This window comes from Fundulus heteroclitus, chromosome 12 (assembly GCF_011125445.2).
Source record: "Fundulus heteroclitus isolate FHET01 chromosome 12, MU-UCD_Fhet_4.1, whole genome shotgun sequence".
In the NCBI taxonomy this organism is placed as follows: Eukaryota; Metazoa; Chordata; class Actinopteri; order Cyprinodontiformes; family Fundulidae; genus Fundulus; species Fundulus heteroclitus.
This window is the reverse complement of record NC_046372.1, coordinates 45,608,536-45,632,748: the sequence shown is the minus strand read 5'-3', so window position 1 is coordinate 45,632,748 and position 24,213 is coordinate 45,608,536. Positions and strand designations below refer to the sequence as shown.

The following is a 24,213-nucleotide window of genomic DNA, read 5'->3' as shown; positions in this document are numbered from 1 at the left end:
CACCATCTCCCCAACAATGGATAAGTGGGTATATAACCAATGGATGTATGGTATATAGGCTACTTTGTTTTTTCCTCAGTCTTTGTCTTTTTTCCACTTTTTCTGTCTTGGTATTTGCTACATGTGGCATATCACATGTAGAAGCTGGTTGCCCAGATGTGCCAGAGTGGCTTCGCACTAGAAAAATGATTTCTGGAGATATTATCCTAATTCTTGATTTACTTTATTAACCTGGTGTCAAAGTATACAATATTACATTAAACCATCATCAACATGTGTGTGTATATGACCTATGGTACATAAGTGTTAACGTTTTTGTTTATGCCAGGCAAACACTGTTAAACCATTTCTCCCCTTGATATAACAATAACCAATAACAATAAGCTATGTGTGAAACATTGATCCTCTGATCTAATAACTGGCCATAAAGTCAATAGAGGCAGTATTTGATACTGTGTTACATTGAAAATAAGATTTGCCATTGGAATGCAATTGTTTGTTAATAAAACACTTGATATTCTGAAGTTGCTTTCTTTTTTTTATAATTCTGATCATTTAATGCAGAGTTAAACTACAAATAAAATCTTCCAGAACTGCATGGTGTCGCAGCTGGCACTCCTTCAAATAACTTTATGTTTATTCAAATTAATAATATATTATTTCAAATTTATTGGCCTGTTGTGACCTCCTGCTGTGCGCCACTTCCTCGTGGTGACCTCTTACCAACCCCCAGCAGTGTTAATTAAGGAGCTGGCAGCGCACATCCACCCTCAACCTGGCACCCTCAGTCACGGAAAGTTCTCCCAGGGACGTTCCTGCGCTGCCGCGGACCACTGGGCAATAAAAAGCCTGTAACCAAACCCAGAGTCTAATCCAGCCGGGACAATCGCTGGCAGAGGGCATGCGCCGTCAAATGAGCCGAGTCTCTGCACATTTTCTCCTAGCGCAGCGCTTTGTGTGGGAAGAAATATCACGGCGGAGAAACGCCGAGATGAAACCACACCCACGCTGCTGGCAGTCAGTCTTGAGGCTGGACATGTGAAGGAGCAGAGCATCGTGCGCAGGCTGGAAGGAGCGCACTGACTGATCTGTGAGTAGGCACGGCGAACCAAACTTGACAATGTGTTATCCGTTTAAGGGCTTGTACATGTTTTAACATATACACCTTTTTTTCATTTAGGATTTCGTGCTGAGTAAATGTTTCAGCCAATCAGAGCCGTGCGTAAAAGTTGCCTTTGAAGACCATGCGCAGCTTTTGCGTCCCAGATGTCCCTCGAACTTTTTCTTCGGGGGTTGGGACTCTCTTGTCCGAATCCCCTCTCTTTCTAGCTCCTAACCTGACATCCAGAAGGCTATCATATCCCGAACTGGGGCAGCCTCTGGTATGTTGCGGGCCTCCTAAAATCCTGGACAGCGCTGACACGGCCGAAGAGGAGCCCATAGTGTACCTGGAAGCTGCTGAACTTTGGAAACAGTTCCACAGATACGGCACAGAGATGGTCATCACTAAATCTGGGAGGTAAATAGATAGATGATGTTTAAACATGAAAGCAGCGGCGCCTGTAATGTCTCTGTGGTGAATCTCTGCTCCTGCCCACGCAGGCGCATGTTTCCGCCACTCAGAGCCAGGTGTACGGGCATGAACAGGAAGGCAAAGTACATCCTGCTGATGGACATCGTGGCGGCGGATGACTGCAGGTATAAGTTCCACAACTCGCGCTGGATGGTGGCGGGGAAGGCGGACCCGGAGATGCCCAAACGCATATACATCCATCCGGACAGCCCTGCCACAGGAGAGCAGTGGATGTCCAAAGTGATCAATTTCCACAAACTGAAAGTGACCAACAACATTTCTGATAAGCATGGATTTGTAAGTGAGGTTTTCAGCAGAAATCCATGCACCCCATGGATTTCTTTGAGCTTTAGATATTTATTTCAACTGTTAGATTTATACAGATGCTATAATAATATAATATAATAGAGAAATATAATTTACAGCACATGCATGTTTAAAAATTATAATCAGTATTCTAAATATGAAATATCCAGAAGAACTAGTGAGGAGAAAAATAAAAACTTTTATTAAATTTGCCTCCAGCTTCCAGGCAAAATAAATTGTACTTTATGCCTGTCAAGAAACTTTAACATGATCAGTCACTTTTTATGTCACAACAAATAAAGTGCCTTTCGGTACACACAAGAATATGTCAAATTTAGATTTAGAGTACCACAAAACCTAATGTAAAAAACACTGTCTACAATATGCAGCCAAAACTAGGGCCCTATGGTTTTGTTTTGTTTTTTACAATGTGCGGAAAGTAATATTTCAAGAACAAGAAAGGGCAAAAAAAATACAGTTGTGATTTGACATTTTTTATTTGATTTATTCATTATCTTTCTCCTACAGACAATTCTGAATTCGATGCACAAATACCAGCCGAGGTTCCACATAGTGAAAGCCAATGACATCCTGAAGCTTCCCTGCAGTACTTTCAGAACGTATGTGTTTGCTGAGACACAGTTTATCGCAGTGACTGCTTACCAGAACGATAAGGTGAGTATCTGATCTACAAACAATAAAATCTGCTAAAATCTGTTACATTTTTAAAAACTTGTCTCCATTTTACAAAAAAAAAAAAAAAAAAAAAACAGATCACACAGCTGAAAATTGACAACAATCCTTTTGCAAAGGGATTCCGGGACATGGGGAACGGAAGGAGAGAGAAGAGGTGAGTTAATATTTGCACTGGGAGAGAGCTGGAGACACAGTTAGACCCACTTTACTCCTGTCTGCTGCATTTTTAAACAGATAACATTTAAAGATCAAATCCATCACGCTCGAGTTTTCAGATCACCATCAATGGGAAATCTTCTTGCCCTCAAAGCCTTTACCGCTTTAAATTAAATCTCACTGCTGACATTGAATAAATGAATTCATGTGTGCTTTGGTTGGCAGAGCAGTGACATTAAACATGCTTGGTTTTAAAGCTTCCTCAGTTTCCAGTATGTGTAACATTAAATCTCAGCAGACTGCAAAACCTCCCACGCCAACATAAAAAAAAACCCTGTGTACTAAGATTATCCGTGAACCTGGGCAGGATTACGGCAGGCTGTCAGTGAAAGACTGATAGATGCAAAAAGCATTTCTATGTTTGCTTAAAATAAGGATATTTTCAACACCACCAGTGATTTTTTTACTCTAGTTTTCAATATGATCCATCTTTAGAATTTGGGGTAACACCCCGGGTTACAGCTGAATTGCACCATTGATTTGATTTAATTTTAAACATATATACTGTGTGTGTGTTTATATAATTTTAGAGAGCCCATACTAAACTTGTTCTGCTCTGCCGGGATTTTTAAAAATTTTAATTGGGTGTTTAATTCCTTCATGCAAATACAATGATTTGAGTTTTTGTTTATTATTATTATTATTATTATTATTATTATTATTATTATTATTATTATTATTATTATTATTATTATTATTATTATTATTATTATTATAGTGCAAATTATTCACAGCACAATTTTTAAATAATTTGATTTTCTATATCACAGAAAACATTGACTTGATCTTCAGAATTTGTTCTGTTATTTTTTTTCCATCAGGAAACTCCAACAGTCTGGACAAAGGTCTGGAGAAGCTGATGGAAAACCTGCTCCCATAAATACTTTTTCTGAACAGCATCCTGGTGATACTAAGTCTTCAGGTGCAAACCTATCCTACAACAGCTGTTAATGCAGCCACACAAAAGCAAAAGTCTAAAACCTTTATTGCCATGTACTTTTTCTCCCACCAGAGGCTTATGCAAGTGACGGTGAAAAAAGCTTTAATAGTGAGGAGTGTCCTGAACCAAAGCTGTATAGAACCTACCATGGAGACCAGCTGGAGGTTTCCTTCACAGAGAAGACTCTGCAGGCTGCAGCTAAGATCCCAAACATAACTTCCCACCACAAAGAAAGCTCCAGCATAAGTGACGGAAAGTGCCACACTCAGGACTCAGACAAAGCTAAAGAGTGCACACTGTGCAGCGGTGTTACACCAAATTGTGTTTACTCTCCGGACTTAAACCAACATCAGTGGGATCTGAACACCTCGGGCCATTTGACACAAGTAAACAGCTGGTCCAGATGTGCCGCTGATGGAGCCGTGCAGTATGGACTGAGACGGGCAGCGCCTGCTAGGATTCCTCTCTCTGTCACCCTCAAGCAGCACACAGGGCTTCAGGTACGAGGCAGCCAAACACTTCCTGTAGGAACTGAAGTTTTTGTGAGCTTGCACTTTAGCACTGTGGGCTACATGTTATTGTGGCCCAGGCTGCTATGAGATTCTCATGGTGTGGTAACCTTCATTAAAATGACCATAATATCACAGTGTTAAAGGTAAAGTTGGCAATTTTTCTGGAAGTTTCCCCAAGTTCCATTTTGAATAACAGCGCATGTACAAGACTGTCTTACCTGCTCTTCCGCTCCTCAGGGGGATCACGTGAAAAAATTCTCCCAAATCCACTCTGGTCTTATTTCTTTCCAGGGGCGGATCCAGGATTTTTCAAAGGGGGGTGTGCAAAAAGGGTCATGGAGTCAAGGGTCAAGGGTCATGGGGTCGAGACAATGTGAGGCTAAATGTCCAAAGAATGCCATCTTTAACCTTTCACACTACCCTAAATATTCATCTAAGGGTTTTTTAATTGATAATAATTTTAATGGATGAACATAAGTGGAATTAGCATGATTACCTTATTGTAATTGAAAATGGGTTTTTAAGTCAAAATCTTGTGCTTTTTACAGCATGCACAAGGTTACAAAGTAGTTTGAAGAAAAAATTATCCTTATCAACAATTAATCAAACAAAGGTTTTCTTTATTTCCAGAAATTATATTTATACAGAAAATGAAATAAAAAGACCCAAGGACTAAAGAACAGTTTGGTATGGTTTAAGTAACAAAATATACATGTATTTTAACAATATATTTTAACCATATAAACTATATTAAGAAAAAAAATACTTAGAAAGACCCAAGGACTTAAGAATAGTTTGGTATAGTTCAAGTGATAAAGGAGTTTTTAACATATTTTAACAAGATAAACCATGTTGAGAATTTTTTTTTTAAGTAAGTTAAACCAATGAACATGTACGGTGAAGTTAAGCCATAAGCCTATAATAGAACTGTAAGACTTGACAAAGAATATTGTTCTCTTCTACAACACCTTCAACTTTATGATGACAATGATAATGGGTTTATGAATGTCAACCCTCTAGGATGCTTCTGGGCAAATATGTCTATGATTTTGTTGATGTCTAAATTAATGTCCTTGTGGATATACATAAGTAGCAAAGCCACAAACCTTATTATTTTTTTGAAATAATAAGGTTTATTTGATTATTTGAAATCACTCAGATTATTTCATACATGCTAGTATGCTGACAGGAATCTTTCATGGCAGTTGATGTGAGTCTAGGAATCAGTTCTGTCTGTTTGATTAAGTGAGACTTGCAGCCTGACAGCAACTTTGAATAAACCTGCCTCTGTGCATAGTGGCAGATGCTCCGTTTCTCAGACACAATCGGGATTGTGTGAGGATGCAACGAGATTTTGTCTCTGCATTTACATCCACCTTGTCAAAAGCTGTAAATTCCACATGTAATGTTTATATAATCCTTTAGGAACGATTTAAAGATTCAAACACCTGGCTAGCACATAGTTAGCATCTCGGCCAGGTTAGGTGGAACATTTGTCTCGGAAAGCAAATTCAGATAGAGAGTAGCACTTTCATAGAATATTTTTAACTTTTTGTCCTTTTACTGATAATTTTTTAATCACAACTGAGTGTACATTTCTTTAGTATGTTTTTAATTGTGCATTGAATACTTTTGTGATTTTAAAGTTTTGACTAAATAAGATGGATAACACAAGCATGTGTTTGAGCTGGTGTTTCTACCCTCTGACAGTCATGGGTGCTTCATGGTTCCTTAGTAAAAGTACGGTTGAACTATGTCACATTAATAAGCACTCTGTTACAGTGATAACATCAACAAAGCCAAAACATCTGGAACCATTTGCAAACAAATGGTTCCATTTAAATATACGGAACTTATTACATGGTAAATGGCTTGTACTTGTATAGCGCTTTAACTAGTCTTGACGACCTCCAAAGCGCTTTACACTACAGTTTAGTCATTCACCCATTCACACCCTGATGGTGGTGAGCTATGTTAGTAGCTACAGCTGCCCTGGGGCAGGCTGACATAGGCGAGGCTGCCATACACCGGTGCCACCGGGCCCTCTGACCACCGCCAGCAGGCAATGCGGGTGAAGTGTCTTGCCCAAGGACACAACAACAGAGACAGTCAGAGCGGGGAACGAACTCCCTAAACTCTGCAACATCTGCAATCTCGTCAATCAGTAAACAATCAATAAAATTGTAATAGTTTAAGTACATTTTATTTGGCCAGGTACTAATCTTTTATACATATAACAAGATAACCAAAAACCCATAAACTGGTTCAATCCTAAAAGATAAGTAGGATTATTTTTGCTGGTTTGTTCGTCAGCGTTTGACATCTACTCTAACACGGATGACTGTGATTCTTGACAACCACAGAGCCTGCAGCTCATCAGCGACGGCTGCCTCTGGGTGATGAAGCTCAGCCTGTTTGACTTTAGTATTAGTCAGTAAACTAGCTGAAGTCAGATACAAACAGAAATTCATTTACTATCAATATCAATAACTTTTTTTCATATCAAAAAATTATAAAATCAAACAGCCTTACTGAAAACCACAGAGGACGAATGAGAATAACGATTAACTGAATTAAAATCTTCAGTTAATTGATAATCATGTTTGGGAAGGCATAACTACCAGAATCAAATTAGGATTCATCCATTTACAAACGAATATGCTTTGTTTAACTGTTTTTATACCTAATTGTTAATTCCCTACAAAATTGCATTTTGTGGCATTTAAATCTAATCTAATTTCAATCTTTGGATTAAAACTATTTCTGCCGCCTGAAAAAACACATAACACATTTTTTTTTTTTTTTGCTTTTACCATCCAGGATGTGGTGAGCTTCTCCCCATATGGAGGCTTTCTGTTGTACCCCACGTTTCCATCGTCGGTCCTGCACCAGATGCCACTCACGCAGTCCAGACTGGATTTCAGTTCCTGCCCCAGAGTTTCTGCCCACAGTCTCCTCTCCTCTCCGATCATTTTGTCCTCTGTTCTTTCATCAAAGGAAACCAGTTTCAGCTATTCCGAACCAGAGTTGCCTGCAGGGGAGGATACATCAACAGACCAGGACAGAGCAAACTTCAGCCAGAGCAAGTCACCAGCAGGGGGAGAACTCTGATTCCAGTGTAACTTCTGCTGGGTTTAAACTGATCTGCCGTGATTAAACACGGTCTAAGTTATGTCCAGGGCTGCATGTTCTAATTATAGCTACTATAGCTCCTGCTCCTAGCTCCTCTTCCTTGACCTTTCATGGGTTCAACAATAAGAACTCTAGCATGGGGAGGAAAGGAGCTGCACACTGCTGTGCCGAATTCGGCACTCATACATCATTACACAAAAGAAACACATGGCTTATTCTAGTCAAATCTGAGCCTACAGCCTTCCAGAAAAAGAACTACAAAGTGTGCACTCTCTTCTCTTCGATAATTTCTGTGAGGTGGGCTTTACATCATGTGATGCAAAGGATTGTGGGATTCCTTATAGCTCCTTAGCACTGGTAAGGGACACTGCAAGGTTCCTATTCTAAAGGAACTATGCTAGGAAGCATACAGGCTCCTTTTCCTACCTCCTTCTTTACTAACTGCATTATTCGGCCGGCACTTATAATGGCAAACGCTGAACACTTCTGCTTTGGCTGAAGAGTTCTTACCAAGTAGATGTTTTCGAATGAATCCCAGGTCTCTCTTTTGTTGCACCTCCTGTGCAGAGAATTAATACAGTTTTTTTAATAGATGCTGCATGAATTGTTTGGAGAGTAATGCTTCCTGTTCCTTTAAGATCCACTATACAGTACTTCTATCAATTGACAGGCTGCTGTTGGAATGATATCAGACACAATAAAATGAAGAAATAAATAATTGAATGTTTGAAATAAAATGTCTAGGTTGCTAGTAAATGTGCAAATTGCAAATGTGCATTACCATGAGCGGAAATGTTTGTTCTGTTTTATATTTAGGGCTGTACTGTTCTTTGCCTACATTGTCAGTTTTCTATTGAGGAAGAATTTTTCAATTCAAAGAAATAGTCAAAACTAAACACACACACATAAACACACACACACACACAAATTAGCTTTTCAAAGGATTCTCTGTTTTACATATGAGCACAGCACAGTAATCCACCTGGTAATAAACGACATTACTACAACCTGAGATGAACAATTGTACTTCACGTGTTATTCGAGTGTCGAGATTTCTTATAAAACTTACAACTGAGGTAAAACCTGGGAGCAGTGTTTGAAAATCTAAATTCATTCAGTGATTAAACAGCTTGAAAATAAAAACACACATTTAGTAGCAATAACAATATCATTATCTTATGTCTGTAAATTAAAAAAAAATCTCTCATATTTATTGAAACTTCTGACTCACTCTTCTATACAACACGACTTCTTCCGATATCCTGCACAGCTCATTTAAAGTTGTCAGAAAAACCTTCCCCAAAGTTTTCCTGACTCAAAAACCTTCTATCCAACCTCCTGTGGGTAACGCAATGGCCAATGTGTCTTTGGTATTCCTTTAAAGGGGAGGCACAATTTGAGAATATAACACAACCCTTTTGTTTTACAAGCAAAGTAATACACATACACAAACATGATAATTAAGACATTTGTATAGCATTAAAAGCTTGTAGGGCATGCAATGAAAGCATGAAAAAGCCAAAAACGAGATCAGTTATTGGAATCACAATGAGATTTATTGCCAAGTAGTATTTTATATGTAGCCTTATGAGAAATTTGATTTGGTGATTAGATGCTACACATAGACAAATATGCAGTTGACATAAGTAGATGTAGAAATGTATAATTTGGAATGAAAATGCAAGTTGTATAATAGTAGAAGAATAGGATCAATACAACTAACTGCAAAGGAAGAACAACGTGGCAAATATTTACACGTGCATTATTCTGGGTTTGTGCAGACATAATGGGAGAGGATATAGTAATATACCGACATATACACGCCTCAGACTGGGTTACACAGGTTTTAACAGATTAAGCTATTGGAAAGGATACATCTGGTTTATGTGATCATTGCAAATTGCCTGAATCTGTACGGCACATTTTCATGGAAGGCAACCAGAAAGGAGACGGCTCAGAGAAGCACTGAATAATCTAAATGTTAACTAGACATTTGGAAATATTTCTGGAGTTAATATGATTAAAATAAAAGCTCAATTAATGTTTTTTTTTTTTTTTTTTTTTTTTGGAAAAAATGCAAATAACTTAGAAATAATCTTGTTTTTTTTTTCTAATGTCCTGGTCAGACTCCAGCCCAGGTGGTGGCGGTAATGCGCCTTTATAGTTGGCATGACAACCGTGACGCCATAAAGAAAAGAAGAAGTAAAAAAAAAAAAAACAAAGCTAGAAGAAGAAGAACCTCCAAACAAACCTAACTGATCAACCGAGAAGAACAATTTATCTGGTGCCTCTGTGAACATGCGGAGCCTCTTTATCCGGATCCCCGCGGCCGTCTGAGGGCAGCCATGATTTCCGTCAGCTACATCCTGCTGTGCGGCCAGTTCCTGCTGCTGCTCGCTGTTGTCTTCTTACAATGTCTGGAAGGAATTCACTCGCAGAACTCGAGCAGCGCAGCTCCCACCGCTGCTCCGGCCTCTTCTCCCACGCAGGGAGCCTCCTCGGCGCCGTTCACCACGCAGCCCGAGCTGCCGAAGGACGAAGGCCCGGTGGACAACGTCACGGTGTATGAATACAGGCCTCCATCCCCGGTCGTCCTCTGCAGCTATCTGTGAGTAGCGAGCGGAAGCTAACTGCTGCTAGCCTGGCTGGGAATCTGTCTGCTCAGAACTACAGACATAGAAACCAAGAACCTAAATCAGGCTGGGTCTCCTGAGTTCAGTTCAACGTGTTTATATTGTGAATACGTTTAGTCTTTGTGGCTGGAAGGGAAAATAGCTCTGATCTCTAATATAGGTTTTAGTGGTTTTCGTCTCCGTGACGCACTTCCTGTTTCAGTTCTACACCACGGATGTTCCTTTAAGGATGGATTATAGAACATACAGCAGTAGTGGTTTTTATGTGCTACTAGTTTGAATTGGCTGCCGTTTTTCTCTAATCCACAGCGGGTCTTAAAGTTTTCATCCAACCTTCAATATAAATAATTCAGGTTCTTGTTAGAAGTGGTGCTGAAGGCTCCACTGTGTTATTGATTAAGAAGACCCCAAGGAACGCTCGCGATGTTGTTTATGGGATTTTCTCTTTGCCAGCATAAAGCAGAGCTGTTTAAACAACCCGAGTCTGTGAAGATCCGAGGAGGAGACTTGGAGATTCACACAAGCTGGGGAGATTTATCGAAGCCATTTCTAAACAAGTTGTGATTCCAGGATGATCAGTTTAAACAGTTGTGATTATCTGGAGGTCAGATGAAAGTGTCACCACTCTGCCAAGGATTGGAGGAAGAGCCAAACCGTTGTCTGCTGTTGCTGACCGAGAAGCAAAACCGACACCTTTAAGTTCAGTTGAAATTTACAGCTGTCCATATAGATGAACCAAATTAAGTAAGAAGGGAAAAAAAGGTATCAGACAAGTCAAAGATTTGTGATTTTAGCCTCAATGACAGGAATTATGTTTAAAGTAGGGCTGCGTATTGATTCAAATTTCAAGAATCGATTCAATTCCGATTCTCAAGATTTAGAATCGATTCTTTTCTATCCGATCTCAAATTTGATTGCAGGAATTAAAAACATTTAGCTGTTACCTTAATTACATGACTGTAGTTATGCAACATATTGATACTAGTATCATATTAACATTCAGCAGTAAATTAATAAAGTAATGATAGTTATTGGCGGCTGTAAGGACCAAACCCTCTCCCTGAATGTTGAGACAGAAACTTTCAGAAACATGCTGAGGGGCAGAAAACCCAAATAGATCCAGGGTAGAAAACAGACACCAGAGAGATCTACAGCTGCTATTTCTATTAAATGAAAACAAAAATACCTAATTAAACCCAAAGGGACACCAAAATTGGACACTAACCTGGTGCATTATTAAATTATGCTGGCACACACATTTAAGTTCACAGCAAAAAATAAATAAAAAATATTGATCTTTGGTTATATGGATCCATCTTTAGGAATTAATATCAGAATCAATTCAGATTAGGAAGATATATTTTTTTTACACAGCCATTGTTTGAAGGGGTCAAATTGAGGGTTTTGAGCCTAAGACAGCTGGACCAGCTGTTAAGCATGGTGCTGACAGCGTCATGCTGAGTGTGTTGTGGTCGTCAGTGGTACTACTGCATTGCATAAAGATGAGCTGCTTTAACTTCACTTCAAATCAACCAACAAAAGAGGACACAGCTTGATATTCCAGCAGGACGATAATCCCAAACAGACGGAGGCTGGTTTTGGAATGGACAGAATGGCGTTTTATGTTATTATTACATTTGATGAGCTCATTCCACAGGTTCACCCCTTTACCCGGAACACGGCTGACATTAGTCCTCACTGGAGGCGTTCTGAACAGCAATAGCTCTTATAAGGCCCGACTTACTTTCTCTGTTTGAATCATTTACAGGTGATGAAGGGTGTTCTTTCATCACACATAATCCGCCGAGTCTTAAAACTTGGATGTTTTTGTTTTAAAAAGTGATTTTTTTTTTTTGTCTGTCTGTAATTCTTCTGGATCACTTTTGATGAACAAAAGCTAAATTTGCATTAGTTTTACTCTTCCTCACACTTCCAGACAGTAAGGTCCTTACAGCAGCATAAAGAGCACCCTGTTCGCTACCAGTACTGTGGTCAGGATGAAACTTTTCACTACTGTACATATCGGGGATGGGGTATGTATATATTTGAGCCTGTCTTCTAAATTGATCACCTTGTTTCTTTTTTCTTTAAGAAAAATCAGTGCGTTAATCTGAAGTGTAATCCTACCACCCTAGAAAAGAATGGTGGCTACACCTAGAGCCTCCATGAGTGGATGCTGGCTTCTCTCCACAACGCACCACGCCTCAGTCTTGATCTCCTGTCAAATGTGTTCTGTGCTGCAGACCCGAGGAGTTCATCTACTGCCAGGACCCCGTGGATCATGCAGTGAACCACAGCGTTTTGCTGGAGATGGGCCACGGCTGTGCTCGGGTCAGTACCTTCCTCTGAGATCCTATCAGAGGTGTGTGTGTGTGTGCGTGCGTGTGGGGGTTAAAAACTCCACTCATGTCCAGGTTGTGCTCTTGTTCAGTGGGGCGGCCAGACGAAGGAGGAGGTGAACCACACGCAGGTCATCTGCACTGCGCTGGATGGCATCGAATGTGCGGGAGCCAGGGAATTCCTCCGGGACGGCGTGCCTTGCATCAAGTAAGAGCTGATCCAAGCAGCCAAGTGATGCGTGGTGTGCTGTTACCCTGATTCCTTCACACACAGGCCAGGAAGCCTCTTCTGTGTAAAGTGCTTTGTTGAGGAGGTGCTCAATGCTGAAAACAACATTTTTCCTCTTCTTCGATGTTCATATTGGTGTGTCACAGTTCCAGAGAGCCACAGCAGAAGGGCTGCAGAGACCAGCGAGTGATGGAAGGGCAGCCTAGTTTATTGTGGAGATTCTGGCCCCGGCCTCTGCCTGAGGTTGTTTCTTTAATATGTTGTGCTCCAGGTTTATTGGCTCTGCTTTTACGGTACCAGCTGTTCAGCCTCTCCGCTTTATTAGAATCAGAAGATTTTGTCACCGCGGCAAAATTTCTCTTTGGCGACTCCGGTTCACATTACAGTTCAGGGCAAAAAAAAATCAACAACTGACAAACAAACATGCAATGAACAAGGGTTACATTATTGTTCTTTTTAAAGAGTTCAGGAAAGTTACAGATAAAGACAATGAGGTAGTACGGTGCTTATTGTTCAATAAGCACCGTATAATCTGTATAATATGATTGAACTTGACTTTGTAAAGTGCCTTGAGATGACATGTTTCATGATTTGGCGCTATATAAATAAAATTGAATTGAATTGAATTGAATGATGATTCAGGCTTATGCTGACTCCTCACCATCTCTGAGGCAAATCACCGCGGTGTCATGTGGAAGCATCAGGACTTTAACAGGTAGCTCTCCGCAGGTGCAGAGCACACAGCAGATCTCTGCAATCTGAGGGGATTAAGGAGGGGGGTTATAGGGTTGTTGGCTGGGGGTGACGCAGTCCTTTTGTGTGGGAGTAAGGTGTGAAAGCTTATGCTGAATCTATATGAGCTAATTGCTGTTATTTAAAACAGAAAAACAACAGTTATTTGTCATGCAGTGTTTCACTGAGACATGCTTTCTTCCACTTAGCTTTTTCATCAATTCAATTTATTTAATTAATTCAATTTTATTTATATAGCAGCAGTTCAACACACAGCATCTCAAGGCACAAAGTCAAATTCAATCAAATCTTTCATAAAGATTGGTCAAAAATTTTCCTCTCTAAGGAAACCCAGCAGGTTGCATCAAGTCTCTCCAAGCAGCATTCACTCCTCCTGAAAGAGCGTAGAGCCACAATCCCTCATACTGAACATGCATTAATATTACCGTATACAGCTTTATAAGAGCAGCCAGCTTCTGTCTCTTTCCATCTTTCTCCTATTTATCCATTGTTTTTTATGTTTCTGTCTCTTTCATGCATCTTTACACATTGTTATATTTTGAAGGCTACCTGCCTTTCTTCCTTCCTACTTGATTGATTGAACGTCTCTTTAAATCTGGATCTGCCAGAGTTTAGAATATTTTATAGTTTAACTTAAGTCAATTTTAATTTTATTTTACACTTTGCCTTTTGGCTCAGCTCTCTCTTCACCACTACGGGCCGGTACAGCGCATTTTATTTCATAGATGGATTATTTGTTTCCAACAGGCTTTTGATGATTTGCAACAATCAAAGCAAATTGTATTTTTGTAGGACATCTGAAAATGATCACGAGACTGTGCTATATTGAACTTTAATGTTTATAACAATCAAGTGTAAACAGACGTGATCGTCCTCATGTTTGTATTAGGCAGACGTTCTTGATGTATTGAAGTAATCGGGGCACCATGTGAAATAAACAAATGTCCTTTTATGTTGTAACAGGACAGAAAAGGAAGCATTTATGCCGTTGGATCCTGCGCTCCTGACGCATGTGATACTAATTGTGTTTGGGAACTCTGCCAGTCTCTCTCCAGGCGGGGGTGTGAGGTTACCTGTGTGTGAACCCAGGTGACTTTGAGCTGAAAGGAGGAGCGATGACTTAGGTGTGCAGGAGCCTTGTGTGTCTCCTAAGATGAGTGTTCTGTGAGCCGCGTTGACTCTCCGCGGACGTTCTATCCTCGATAGTCGAGCGCACCTATTGGCTTACTTTCTTGTGATAAATTCCTACATTTCCCGCAGCGATGTAGGGATTGCTGCGACAGGGAGAGGGTGTGATTTTGCTGGTGCTTGCGAGTTGCAACTGCCTTGAAGCAGCTCAGTGTATCAACTGTCGCATAGGAAACGATGTGGTGACTTCTTCCTGCCGAGCAGTTAATAGTGAGACGGCACGTACGCGCTGGTAAAATTGACCTCTGCACGTCTGTGGACTCATGTCCGCCGTGTGGAGCCCAGAGACAGAAATAGCCCAGGATGCAATCTGGTGCTATTTAGAAAGGCTAATTTTAATGAAAATTTACCGCAAACACCTATGGACGTATAATAATTTACTACATGCCGTGACCTTCTTGGGGTGGCGGGCGACTTTGTTGGCGGGGCGGGGTGCCCCCCTTGTAGAACGGTAGGGGAAACACTGTATGTTAACATTTATTATTTAAGTTACAATATTTGGTATGTAACACATATACAACATATATTTAGCATACATTTAGATTCAGCATACATATACTACAGTGAAATTATAGAATAAACACCATCATGTTTTTATAGAAGCTTTTAAATGCTTGCTGGGCAAAATAGGAGTCCTTTTTACAGTTTTGTTTTTTATAGAACAACATGGCGATATTGGCCATCTAATTAGGTGGTCTGTCTGCTTCACAAACTGCCCAGCAAACCTGCTGCTCATAGGGTCCCACTGCACTGCCCCTTTAAGTTCCCCTCTAGGGCTGACCGGGTTCTTCCCAGAAATACTAATTTTAAACAGCCAAATATGTCTTTTTTTTGTGAAGGCAAAGTTTTCTAGGTAGTATCCTTTATTCAGCCAGCTGATAGGTGCTCAGAAACAGGTTGGGGAGGGACATTGTAGCATTTCTGTCGAGATGTCAGACAAGGCTTCCCTCAGCACTTTTTCTGGCCTCTGATTTAAAGGAGCCCTACCCTGGTCCTCGTGGCCCACTGGCCTGCACGTTTTAGCTGCTCTGCTCCAGCATAACTCGCCATTCATTAAAGCCAGGAGGACCTGCAGGACAGCAGGTCACTTCTTTAAACCACAGGGACAGTATGGAGGAACATCTGAGCTGTATTGATACATTATCTGTTTAAAACCGAGTATACCTGCATACAGAAAACAGAGAGTCCGTCAGGGCTCTCTGTAAGCACAGCTGATTCTCCTCTCTGCTTGTGCATGAACACAGTGCTGTTCTTCCGTCTGCACGCAGTGGGCCGTCAAGGCTTTCAGGATGTTGGTTCTCTTTCATGTCAGCATCAAACATTAAGGATCTGCTGGATCATTCACAGCCGGTCTTTTAAAAATGAAAGGGGCCGTTGCTTTTTTTTCTGGTTCTTTTTGTCATCAAGTCCGGATTTCTCCTCCTGTTTGTGTTGTGATTGCATCACGGTTAGTTGGTGAAATGGACGAACAAAGACCGAATAAAGGGTGCAGGAAGTTGCTGGAAGGTTGATGTAAGACAGGGATGTAGTTTCCTGTAAATATGCTTCCCCACTAGAGGGCACTATTTACTCACTGTTGGCATGTCTGGATGCTGTTTGAACTGTTACAGCACACCATGTTAACTTGTGTAAAACAGAGAACTTTATGTCCAGCTAATAATAAATTATGTTCTCCCCCCTCCTTTGCTGGGTCTCCACAGATACACGGGACACTACTTCATCACCACGCTGCTGTACTCCTTCTTCCTGGGATGTTTCGGCGTCGACCGCTTCTGCCTGGGCCACACGGGCACGGCGGTGGGGAAGCTGCTCACCCTGGGGGGCCTGGGAATCTGGTGGTTCGTGGACCTGATCCTGCTCATCACCGGTGGCCTGATGCCCAGCGATTACAGCAACTGGTGCACCTACTACTGAGGAGGACAGCAGAGCCCCCCCCTCTGAACTGCTCTGTTTGATATTTATTAGCCTGAATCGGAAGAACTGGACCGAGTCTGTGGGCTGTTGATGAGTGGAACCCTGTGAAGTATTGGGGTTCCCTGACAGGGTCCAAAACATGAGAAATGATCTGAATACGTTTAATTAAAACTTTCTTAAAATTTCCAGCTTTCCAAATAATAACTTCTGTTTAAGTTCCAGGGTGCAGCAGTGCAGCAGCTGTTGTTTAAAAAAAAAGAAAAAGAAAATCATAGACCTAAATGAATATTTCAGGTTATATGTAGTTGAAGCCATATCTGCTGCCCCGGATGGCAGATCAGACGGCATGAGGAGGTCGGAGGTGGGGACTTGTAAAACATATCTGACCACAAATACGTTGCTGTATTGACTGTTTTTTTTTTTTTTTACACACCACAGAATTAGCTACCTTTAGGAGGCCAGTGACATCATTGCATCCTGCTTGACAATAATTTGGACCAAAATGTCCAACAAATGGATCTTGTCGGACTAAATAAATGTATTTTCTCTAAAAAGAATCCAGCAGATAAACGTCATAAATGCTTTGGCTCAAGGCCTTAAAGTTCTGAGGAACAAACGGGCTCATTTGAAGAGATGTGGGGCCCATGGAGGAGTTTCTGGAGATTACACCCATAAGTACAGATTCAACACATTCAGCATTTACACAAAACGGTTTAAACAAAAATCGTTAATATAATAAACAAAATTCTACTTCTAGTAAACTATATAACAATTTGTTTTACTATACAATTTACTTCATTTATTTACATATTTAATAGCTGCACATATAAAGAACATAAAATGTAGCACAAACATCTGCTAAAGGTAATAGTTGGGTATTGCAAGAGAAAAGACATACGTGTGATGTTTGTTAAACTCCATGTCAAACTCTGAAGTTATGTTTACATTTTTATAAATAGATCTTAAACTTTAAAAAATGTTTCTCTCGACATTAGGAAAAACGCCCAAAGGCTTCTAAAGCCCTGAAATGTCTCTTGAGGCAAAGGATAAGTATGGGCGCCTTCCTTTAGCTAGCTAAGCTGAAGTATGCAGCAACAGGTGGAGGAGGGGCATTGCTGTATTGCTCAGCCGTTCATACACTGGTGAAAACTGGCGCTCGCTCTGATATCTCATTGAAAGGTCTTTAAACCACAATAACAACGAGACTTAAGCAGCTTAGAAACCTTTGCTTTTTACATCCTGAATGTAGCCTGATACTGATAACCAGACCCCGCCGAGATGAAGAGATTCAGACTGACCACACCTGCCCATATGAAAGAGGCTTTTTGACGTGATTTCTCTTTAGCAGTTCCCAACATTTTAACCAATGTTTGGTGGTTAAACTTTGTGTTTCCTTTCACTGGAGACTAGATGTGGAAGAGCCAGAACATTACTAGCTCGGAGATTATTGAAGCTTGTAGGTTAGATGAATCTCAATATCTGTTTCTTCAGTATCAATTTCACCGTAGAAGTGATCATAATTTATATTTAAATTGTATTTATAAATTAGCTACAGTTCTGGTAAATAAAATTGGTATTGACAGGCAAAATACAAGTTTAAAATTAAACTTTATACGATACTAAGAGAATTATAGATTTTTTTTTTCATTTTAAAGAAAAGTCCAGGTATTTTGGTATTCTGGTTGCAGAAATAAGGTAAAAACAATCTAAACTATATTTCATCTACAATATCACATGCTGAAAATAGGCAATTATTTCTACAATTACACAACAGAACTGCCTTTCCTAACTAGGTTTAAAAGTTGAACTCTACTTTGAAAAAATTGATCTTTTAATTGAGACCATCAACAAGCATGTAAAACTCAGATGTGCTTCATGGTCTCATAAAGGTCAGCCGGGCTTGTTGGGCGAGGAGGTGAACATGAGTTGCACCGATCAGAATGTTGGGGATAATATTCAGTCCCCTGGAAGCGCTGATAACGGTTTGAGAGGATTCTGATTTCTTTTTAATATTTTAAAAGTGCGGGACAGGATCCAGATTAGTTCTATCAGCCGCCTTCTCGAGGCTATCATTTAGATCCACGTTATAAGAGAACAGTTTCTGTCATCTTGAACCATCTTTAGCATTTTAAATCAGCGAATAAAGCTTTTGTTTCCCAGTTGTAGATGTCAGTCCTTGTTCATATTCTGGAAAAGATCCTTACCACAACGCCGAGGTTTCCAGGAAGCTACCACATGTCCAAATTAACATTTAAAACTCATGAGGGTTAAACAGGACAAGTTTGCGAGTTCAGCCTTCTTATGTGTTGACAGTCTTGTTCTTCCTCAGCCTGAATCAATGGCAGACATGTCTCAGCATGCAGAAAATACATTTTCCTTTTTAAATAACTTCTGACAACTCCGTTCTTCTGATTTTACCTTTAAACACCTCGCTCAAATTGAATGTAGCTAACGTTAAATCCTCTTCATTCAGCAACATGATCCACCCCGAAGAGCGGTACCTGGAGCATGGTGGATTCATGGATCTGACAAAACATCTTAATGTTTCACTACAAAACTGATTCTGGTCACCAAGAGATTTCTCAGTGCATCTCTGCACGTATAGTCTTTCCCAATTTGGACCTTGTTTTATGTTAACAGTAGCATTCATTCTCTAAATCTGAACACGGTATTGGTACCTCCTCTCAATTGTACTTAATGGTAGTCAGGGATCCCCCACCCCCAGAAGTTTCCCCCAGTCCCTTTTTGAATAACTCTGCATGCACAAGACCATCTTACCTGCTGTTCTTAGGGGGCGAGCCTGGTCTTATTACTTTCTACTGAGGCCTTCCTCTTCTTTAAAACTTGTATGCAGGTTTCTTCTTGCGACTCTAAGCCATGTTCATGCTAAGTATACGGACCGAGCAGCGGAGCTACAATGAACAGCTAACTGCTAAGCTAACCCGATACATAAACACTAGAAGTGCGCTTGTGCAGCCAGCAAGCTGAAACTAACGAGGGATGTGCACACACTGGCATTAGGTGAATGTGTCAGAATGATTGGCATGTGGGCCACCAATAGAAATGGAAATATCCCCGGAGCCTGAGGGACAGAGGGGGGTGAGAGCAGGACCAAAACTCTGACAAATCTCTGCTGTTCAGTCCGAATGACAGGATTGGTCAGAGTTTTTACAGGCCTGCAGCTTTCACAGAGATATTTTTAACCTCCGTTCTCTGAACACAATGTTTTGACTACCTTCAGGGTGGAAGAACCATTTCATCCAGTATAACACAAAATGTTTCTGAGGTTACATTAGAAACATAGATTTTCTCTAATTATCCAGACGTGAACCAAAGGCTGCAGCTCTGCATGCATTGACCCGGTCATTTTATGTCGTCTCCCCTGTAAATATTTCCCTCATTCTGTTTGACCTCATGTTCACTGCATCTGCTTTGTTTGGATTAAGTAAATGTACTTTCCCCTTTCCTTTGTGGTGTCACATCATATAAATGAAAATTTCCATGCCAAATCATGGTTTGTTTGTCGTCGCCCGTGTTGAGCTGTTCACAGATGTGAGCACCTGGGTTTAAAGTTCACCATCAAACGCGTAGGCTAGATGTTTGGTCTGTGCTTGGAATGGATTTCCGTTTATTTCCACCTGCTTGGCTCTGCTCTCATTTATCAAACCCTGATATATCGGCTCTTTTTCTTGCAGCCAAGAAGCCACAGTGCTGTTGAACAAGTCTGGTTTAAAAACTCATTCTATCCCTCTGAAGATCTGCTTTCGCACAAACACTCGGCTGCTTGTATGGGTCACAGCCCACATAGTCCACACATCCTGGCTTTAACAGGTTCTTCTCAAGCGGGTTTAGTTTTTTTAAGTTCAATGTTTGTTATCTGCTCTTCGACTGGTTACCATCTGAGTCGCATCAGACAGGAAGAAAACTGCAGATAAGAACATGTTCTCATAAACGCGAAGACAAAGTGATGTTTCAGAGGTTTCTTCAATATTAATGTGAGGAATATAGTCTGGGAGAGCATTATTCTGCTCTGCTGAGCTGCAGGCATGATCCCAATCAAATGTTCTAAGCTTAAAATAACCGTGACCTTCCCTGACCTTCCTACAATGAGGCTTAGGTCTCAGGTTAGATCGTTAAATATTTAAATGTTCCTCTTCTGTTTATTTTCAAAGTTTTTTCAAAGCTCATTGTTTATTAGTAAAGGGATCTAGGTGACCTTTTTAAGTAGAGATGCCAAAATTACACTTTTCCCGGCTGATGCCAATTTCTGAATTGTTTTTATTGGTCTGACTTGTTGATTGAATTATTTTATGTTTAATATTTGTTGCTCCCCTTAAGGATCGGAACACATTAAAAGTCCAAAATGTGCTACAGGTTTTTGAATAGATGTTAAGCTTTGAATCCAGCAGTAAGTTACCAGATTCCTACTTGTACACCGCACACTGTTTGCTATGCAGACTTCCTCACTTTAGCATAAATAGTTGCCGAGCTGACCATCATAACCAAATAATCTGCTGTGTCAAGGTTTTGTAAGCTGATGTATATAATAGTGATCCATTTTAGCTAGCTTTTGTTTTCTGAACTCTAATCCACACTCCTGTTTATTTATTGATTAGCTTTGTCTGTTTCACATCTTGTACACTGTTGAGAAAATGTATATAGGTATTTTGTGTTTCCTTGCATCTTGCGAGGCTTTCAGTTTCTTCAAAAAAGTCTCACGAGTCCCCAGAAAGCCCAGTTGGTATTGTTGTGGTTCAGTGGAACCCAAAGTGTCTCATGTTGTTAATCACGGCTCCCACTCCGTTTGAATCAATAAAAAAACCTTCTTGTTCTGGGTGTTCTCTGAATTCTCTTGATCTGATTTAATGAGTAGAGGTTTGATGAAAGGGATTGCCTCCACTCATTACTTCCAACAATATTGACCTAGGTGAGGTTACAAGATTAGGATTGATTAAGCTAATTGTGTTCTTTCATTGATACAGCAGTTGGGGGGTGTAACGTGTCCAGCAGCAGTGGAAAACAAAACCTAATGCAATTTTTTAAAGAAAGAAACATGGCTTTCATGCTGGGGAGTGGTGATACATTAAGAGTGGCTTGTGCTTTTGAGACAGAATTAAAAATTAATCTATAGGCTTTTATCTGTAAAACAGATAGAAGCCTAATAGAGATGCATTAGAATGGCACTAAACAGCCCTAGTAATAGAAATAAAATAACAGTAACTGAGTTTACATGTACTTTAAAAAAATAAAAAGTTGATTATTTTCAATAATTCCATTAAAAAAGAGAATCTTGTATATTATATTCATTCATTACACACAGACTGATGTATTGCAAGTGTTTATTTCTTTAATTTTTTTATTAATACAATTTTTGAATTTTGACAATAACTGACAACTAATGAAAAGCGCAAATTCAGTATCTCAGAAAATTAGAGTATTGTGACAAGTTCAAATACTGAAGACACCTGGTGCCACACTCTAATCAGCCAATTAACTGAAAACACCTGCAGGCCTTTAAATGGTCTCAGTCTTGTTCTGTAGGCGGCACAATCATGGGGAAGACTGCTGACTTAACAGTTGTCCGTATAACGGTCATTGAAACCTTGACGAGGAGGACAAGACACAAAAGGTCATTGCCAGAGAGACAGGCTGTTCACAGAGCTGTGTGTCCAAGCACATTAATAGAAGAGGGGAAAGAAAAGATGTGGTAGAAAAAGTGTACAAGCAATAGCACTGCACACTAAAAAACAATTAAAAAATGTGGAGGAGATTCACACGAGTCAGCGCTTCAAGAACCACCACTATTGCATTCTGGGGTTTCCCCTAGCCTAGCGTATTATAAGCCTGGCAGGCTACTGGTCTTAAATAATATTCCAATTTTCTGATACTGAATTTTAGGTTTTTATTAGTTTGTCAGTTATAATCATCAAAATAAAAAAATAAACGCTTGCAAAATATTAATCTGTGTGTAAGGAATTAATAAAGTTTCACTTTTTGAATAGAATTACTGAAAATAAATCAACTTTTTCATGATTTTCTAGTTATATGACCAGCACCTGTATAATAATCACACAGTGATATTCTAGTTCTTTGTTTCATGTAATTTTGATGATTATGGCTTACAGAGAGTGAAAACATAAATCGCAAATCTCAGAAAATGTGACTATTACAAAAAAGTTAAATATCGCAAACTCGTGGTTTTACACCCTAATCAGCTTATCAACTTCCTTTTAGGGGTTTCCTGAGCCCCTGACTGGACAGATGTCCAGAAGACAGTCATCGACACCCTTCTCAAGAAGGGCAAGCCACAAAAGGTCATTGCTGAATAAGCTTATTCACAGAGGGCTGTATCCAAGAATATTCTCAGATATTTGAGTGGAAGGAAGAAGTTTGGTTGGAAAGAGGTGCAAAAAGGAGATCACTTTAGCCGTCCCACTTAGACTATGTAGTTAATTTGGTTTAATATTATTTATAATATTATTCAAAGCACATCTTATTTCAAAGTCAATTCACTCAGATTATCCAAACAGACATCCCACAATCTCCTCTGTTTACCTTGCCACCTGTGCTGAATCTTGCGCTGTGCAGCTCCCATACCACACTGACACGCTGAGACAAGGGATGCTTTCAATGTTGTCCTAAGTTGCACTGGATCTATAAGCAGGAAAAGTAAAAAATATTTATATTAAAAGTTTATATTAAATTTATTTACCATGCTGTATCTGGCCAATGCTGTTGCTTTACAACTAAATGATTAATTTAGAATAATTACTAAACATGTATTTTTCTTTTATTAAGTAAACTTAATAGCTGCAGGAAATATTTTTTAGTGAAAAATGTATTTATCAGAACAACAAAAAACAGGTAAAGGACAGGGAATTGATACTTTGACTGTCTAATTATAAGCATACAGTATATTCATATAAAATAGAATATGAGTGGACAGGAGTAGATGACAGCAGAACATGGAGAGGATCCCTGGTAGCTTTTAACAAACTGCTACCAAACCTCTCCCCTCCTGCAGAGCTGTCAGCATAAAAACGGGAAAAACAGTTAATGGTGCGTTCACACTGAACACAGGTTGAGCATCGGGGCATCTGCAAAGTCTATGGTAGATCCGCCTCTAGAAGCATCAAGAGGTCCTGCGGTGCATTTCAACCGTTGGGAGCAGCACATTTTGACCTTTCTGATCATCCAAAGTTAGAAAATCAGAACTTTTGCAGCTGGATGCGGAACACCAACCAATCAGAGAGACCATGTGACATGGTGACAAATTGTCATACTGGATGGAAGGACCAAAAAAAAGCCTTGAAGTCGACAATGGAGGATGAACTGATCGTTGCTGTCTGTGCCCATCCTATTATCTATCATCAGTCAAACTATTACTAGAGACAGTAAAGGGCCTTGCCTGAATGAAAAATAGTAAGGAAGTCAGGATCTCGGGTGAGTTATCAAAACTTTTAACAGGGTAAATATTTCCCCACATTTGAGGAAAACAGGGTAGCTCCTCCCAACATGTGTCACACCAATCTTTTCACACATCAAAGTTTCCAAGATTAGATGTTGGACGCCATTTTGGTGCTCAAATCACATTTGGTCTGAACGCAGCATAAGAGTTAACACCACCACTGCAAAGACTGGCAAATGCAAATGCAAATGTGAATTGTTATAGTATATAAGGTAGCTGAAATGGCTCTGTTTAATCATTTTTACCTCATTAAAATATTTTTTGAGGGGGCTGCACAATGACGCAGTGGGTAGCGCTGTTGCCTTGCAGCAAGA

The 24,213-nt window shown here is 40.0% G+C and overlaps 2 protein-coding genes across 3 annotated transcripts; both read left to right on the top strand.

The window, feature by feature from the left end:
• The first annotated feature begins 800 nt into the window (after nucleotides 1–800).
• tbx3b (T-box transcription factor 3b) lies at nucleotides 801–7,642 on the top strand. The gene is made up of 8 exons (XM_012849703.3): nucleotides 801–1,090; nucleotides 1,181–1,519; nucleotides 1,603–1,870; nucleotides 2,408–2,554; nucleotides 2,653–2,729; nucleotides 3,613–3,713; nucleotides 3,804–4,231; nucleotides 7,064–7,642. The coding sequence occupies exons 2-8, from the start codon at nucleotides 1,245–1,247 to the stop codon at nucleotides 7,352–7,354; spliced, it is 1,587 nt and encodes a 528-aa protein (XP_012705157.2). The 5' UTR covers nucleotides 801–1,090; nucleotides 1,181–1,244; the 3' UTR covers nucleotides 7,355–7,642.
• A 1,863-nt stretch (nucleotides 7,643–9,505) lies between these two features.
• Nucleotides 9,506–21,263, top strand: tm2d2 (TM2 domain containing 2). Of its 2 annotated transcripts, none has more exons than XM_021309072.2 (4): nucleotides 9,506–9,983; nucleotides 12,252–12,339; nucleotides 12,440–12,555; nucleotides 12,723–13,005. In XM_021309072.2, exons 1-4 carry the CDS (start codon nucleotides 9,721–9,723, stop codon nucleotides 12,988–12,990), a joined length of 735 nt encoding a protein of 244 aa, XP_021164747.2. In that variant the 5' UTR covers nucleotides 9,506–9,720; the 3' UTR covers nucleotides 12,991–13,005. The 2 variants fall into 2 exon arrangements, with proteins under 2 accessions (XP_021164747.2, XP_021164755.1); XM_021309080.2 differs by lacking the exon at nucleotides 12,723–13,005 and adding an exon at nucleotides 16,218–21,263 and having other exon boundaries at nucleotides 9,550–9,983.
• The last annotated feature ends 2,950 nt before the right edge of the window (nucleotides 21,264–24,213 follow it).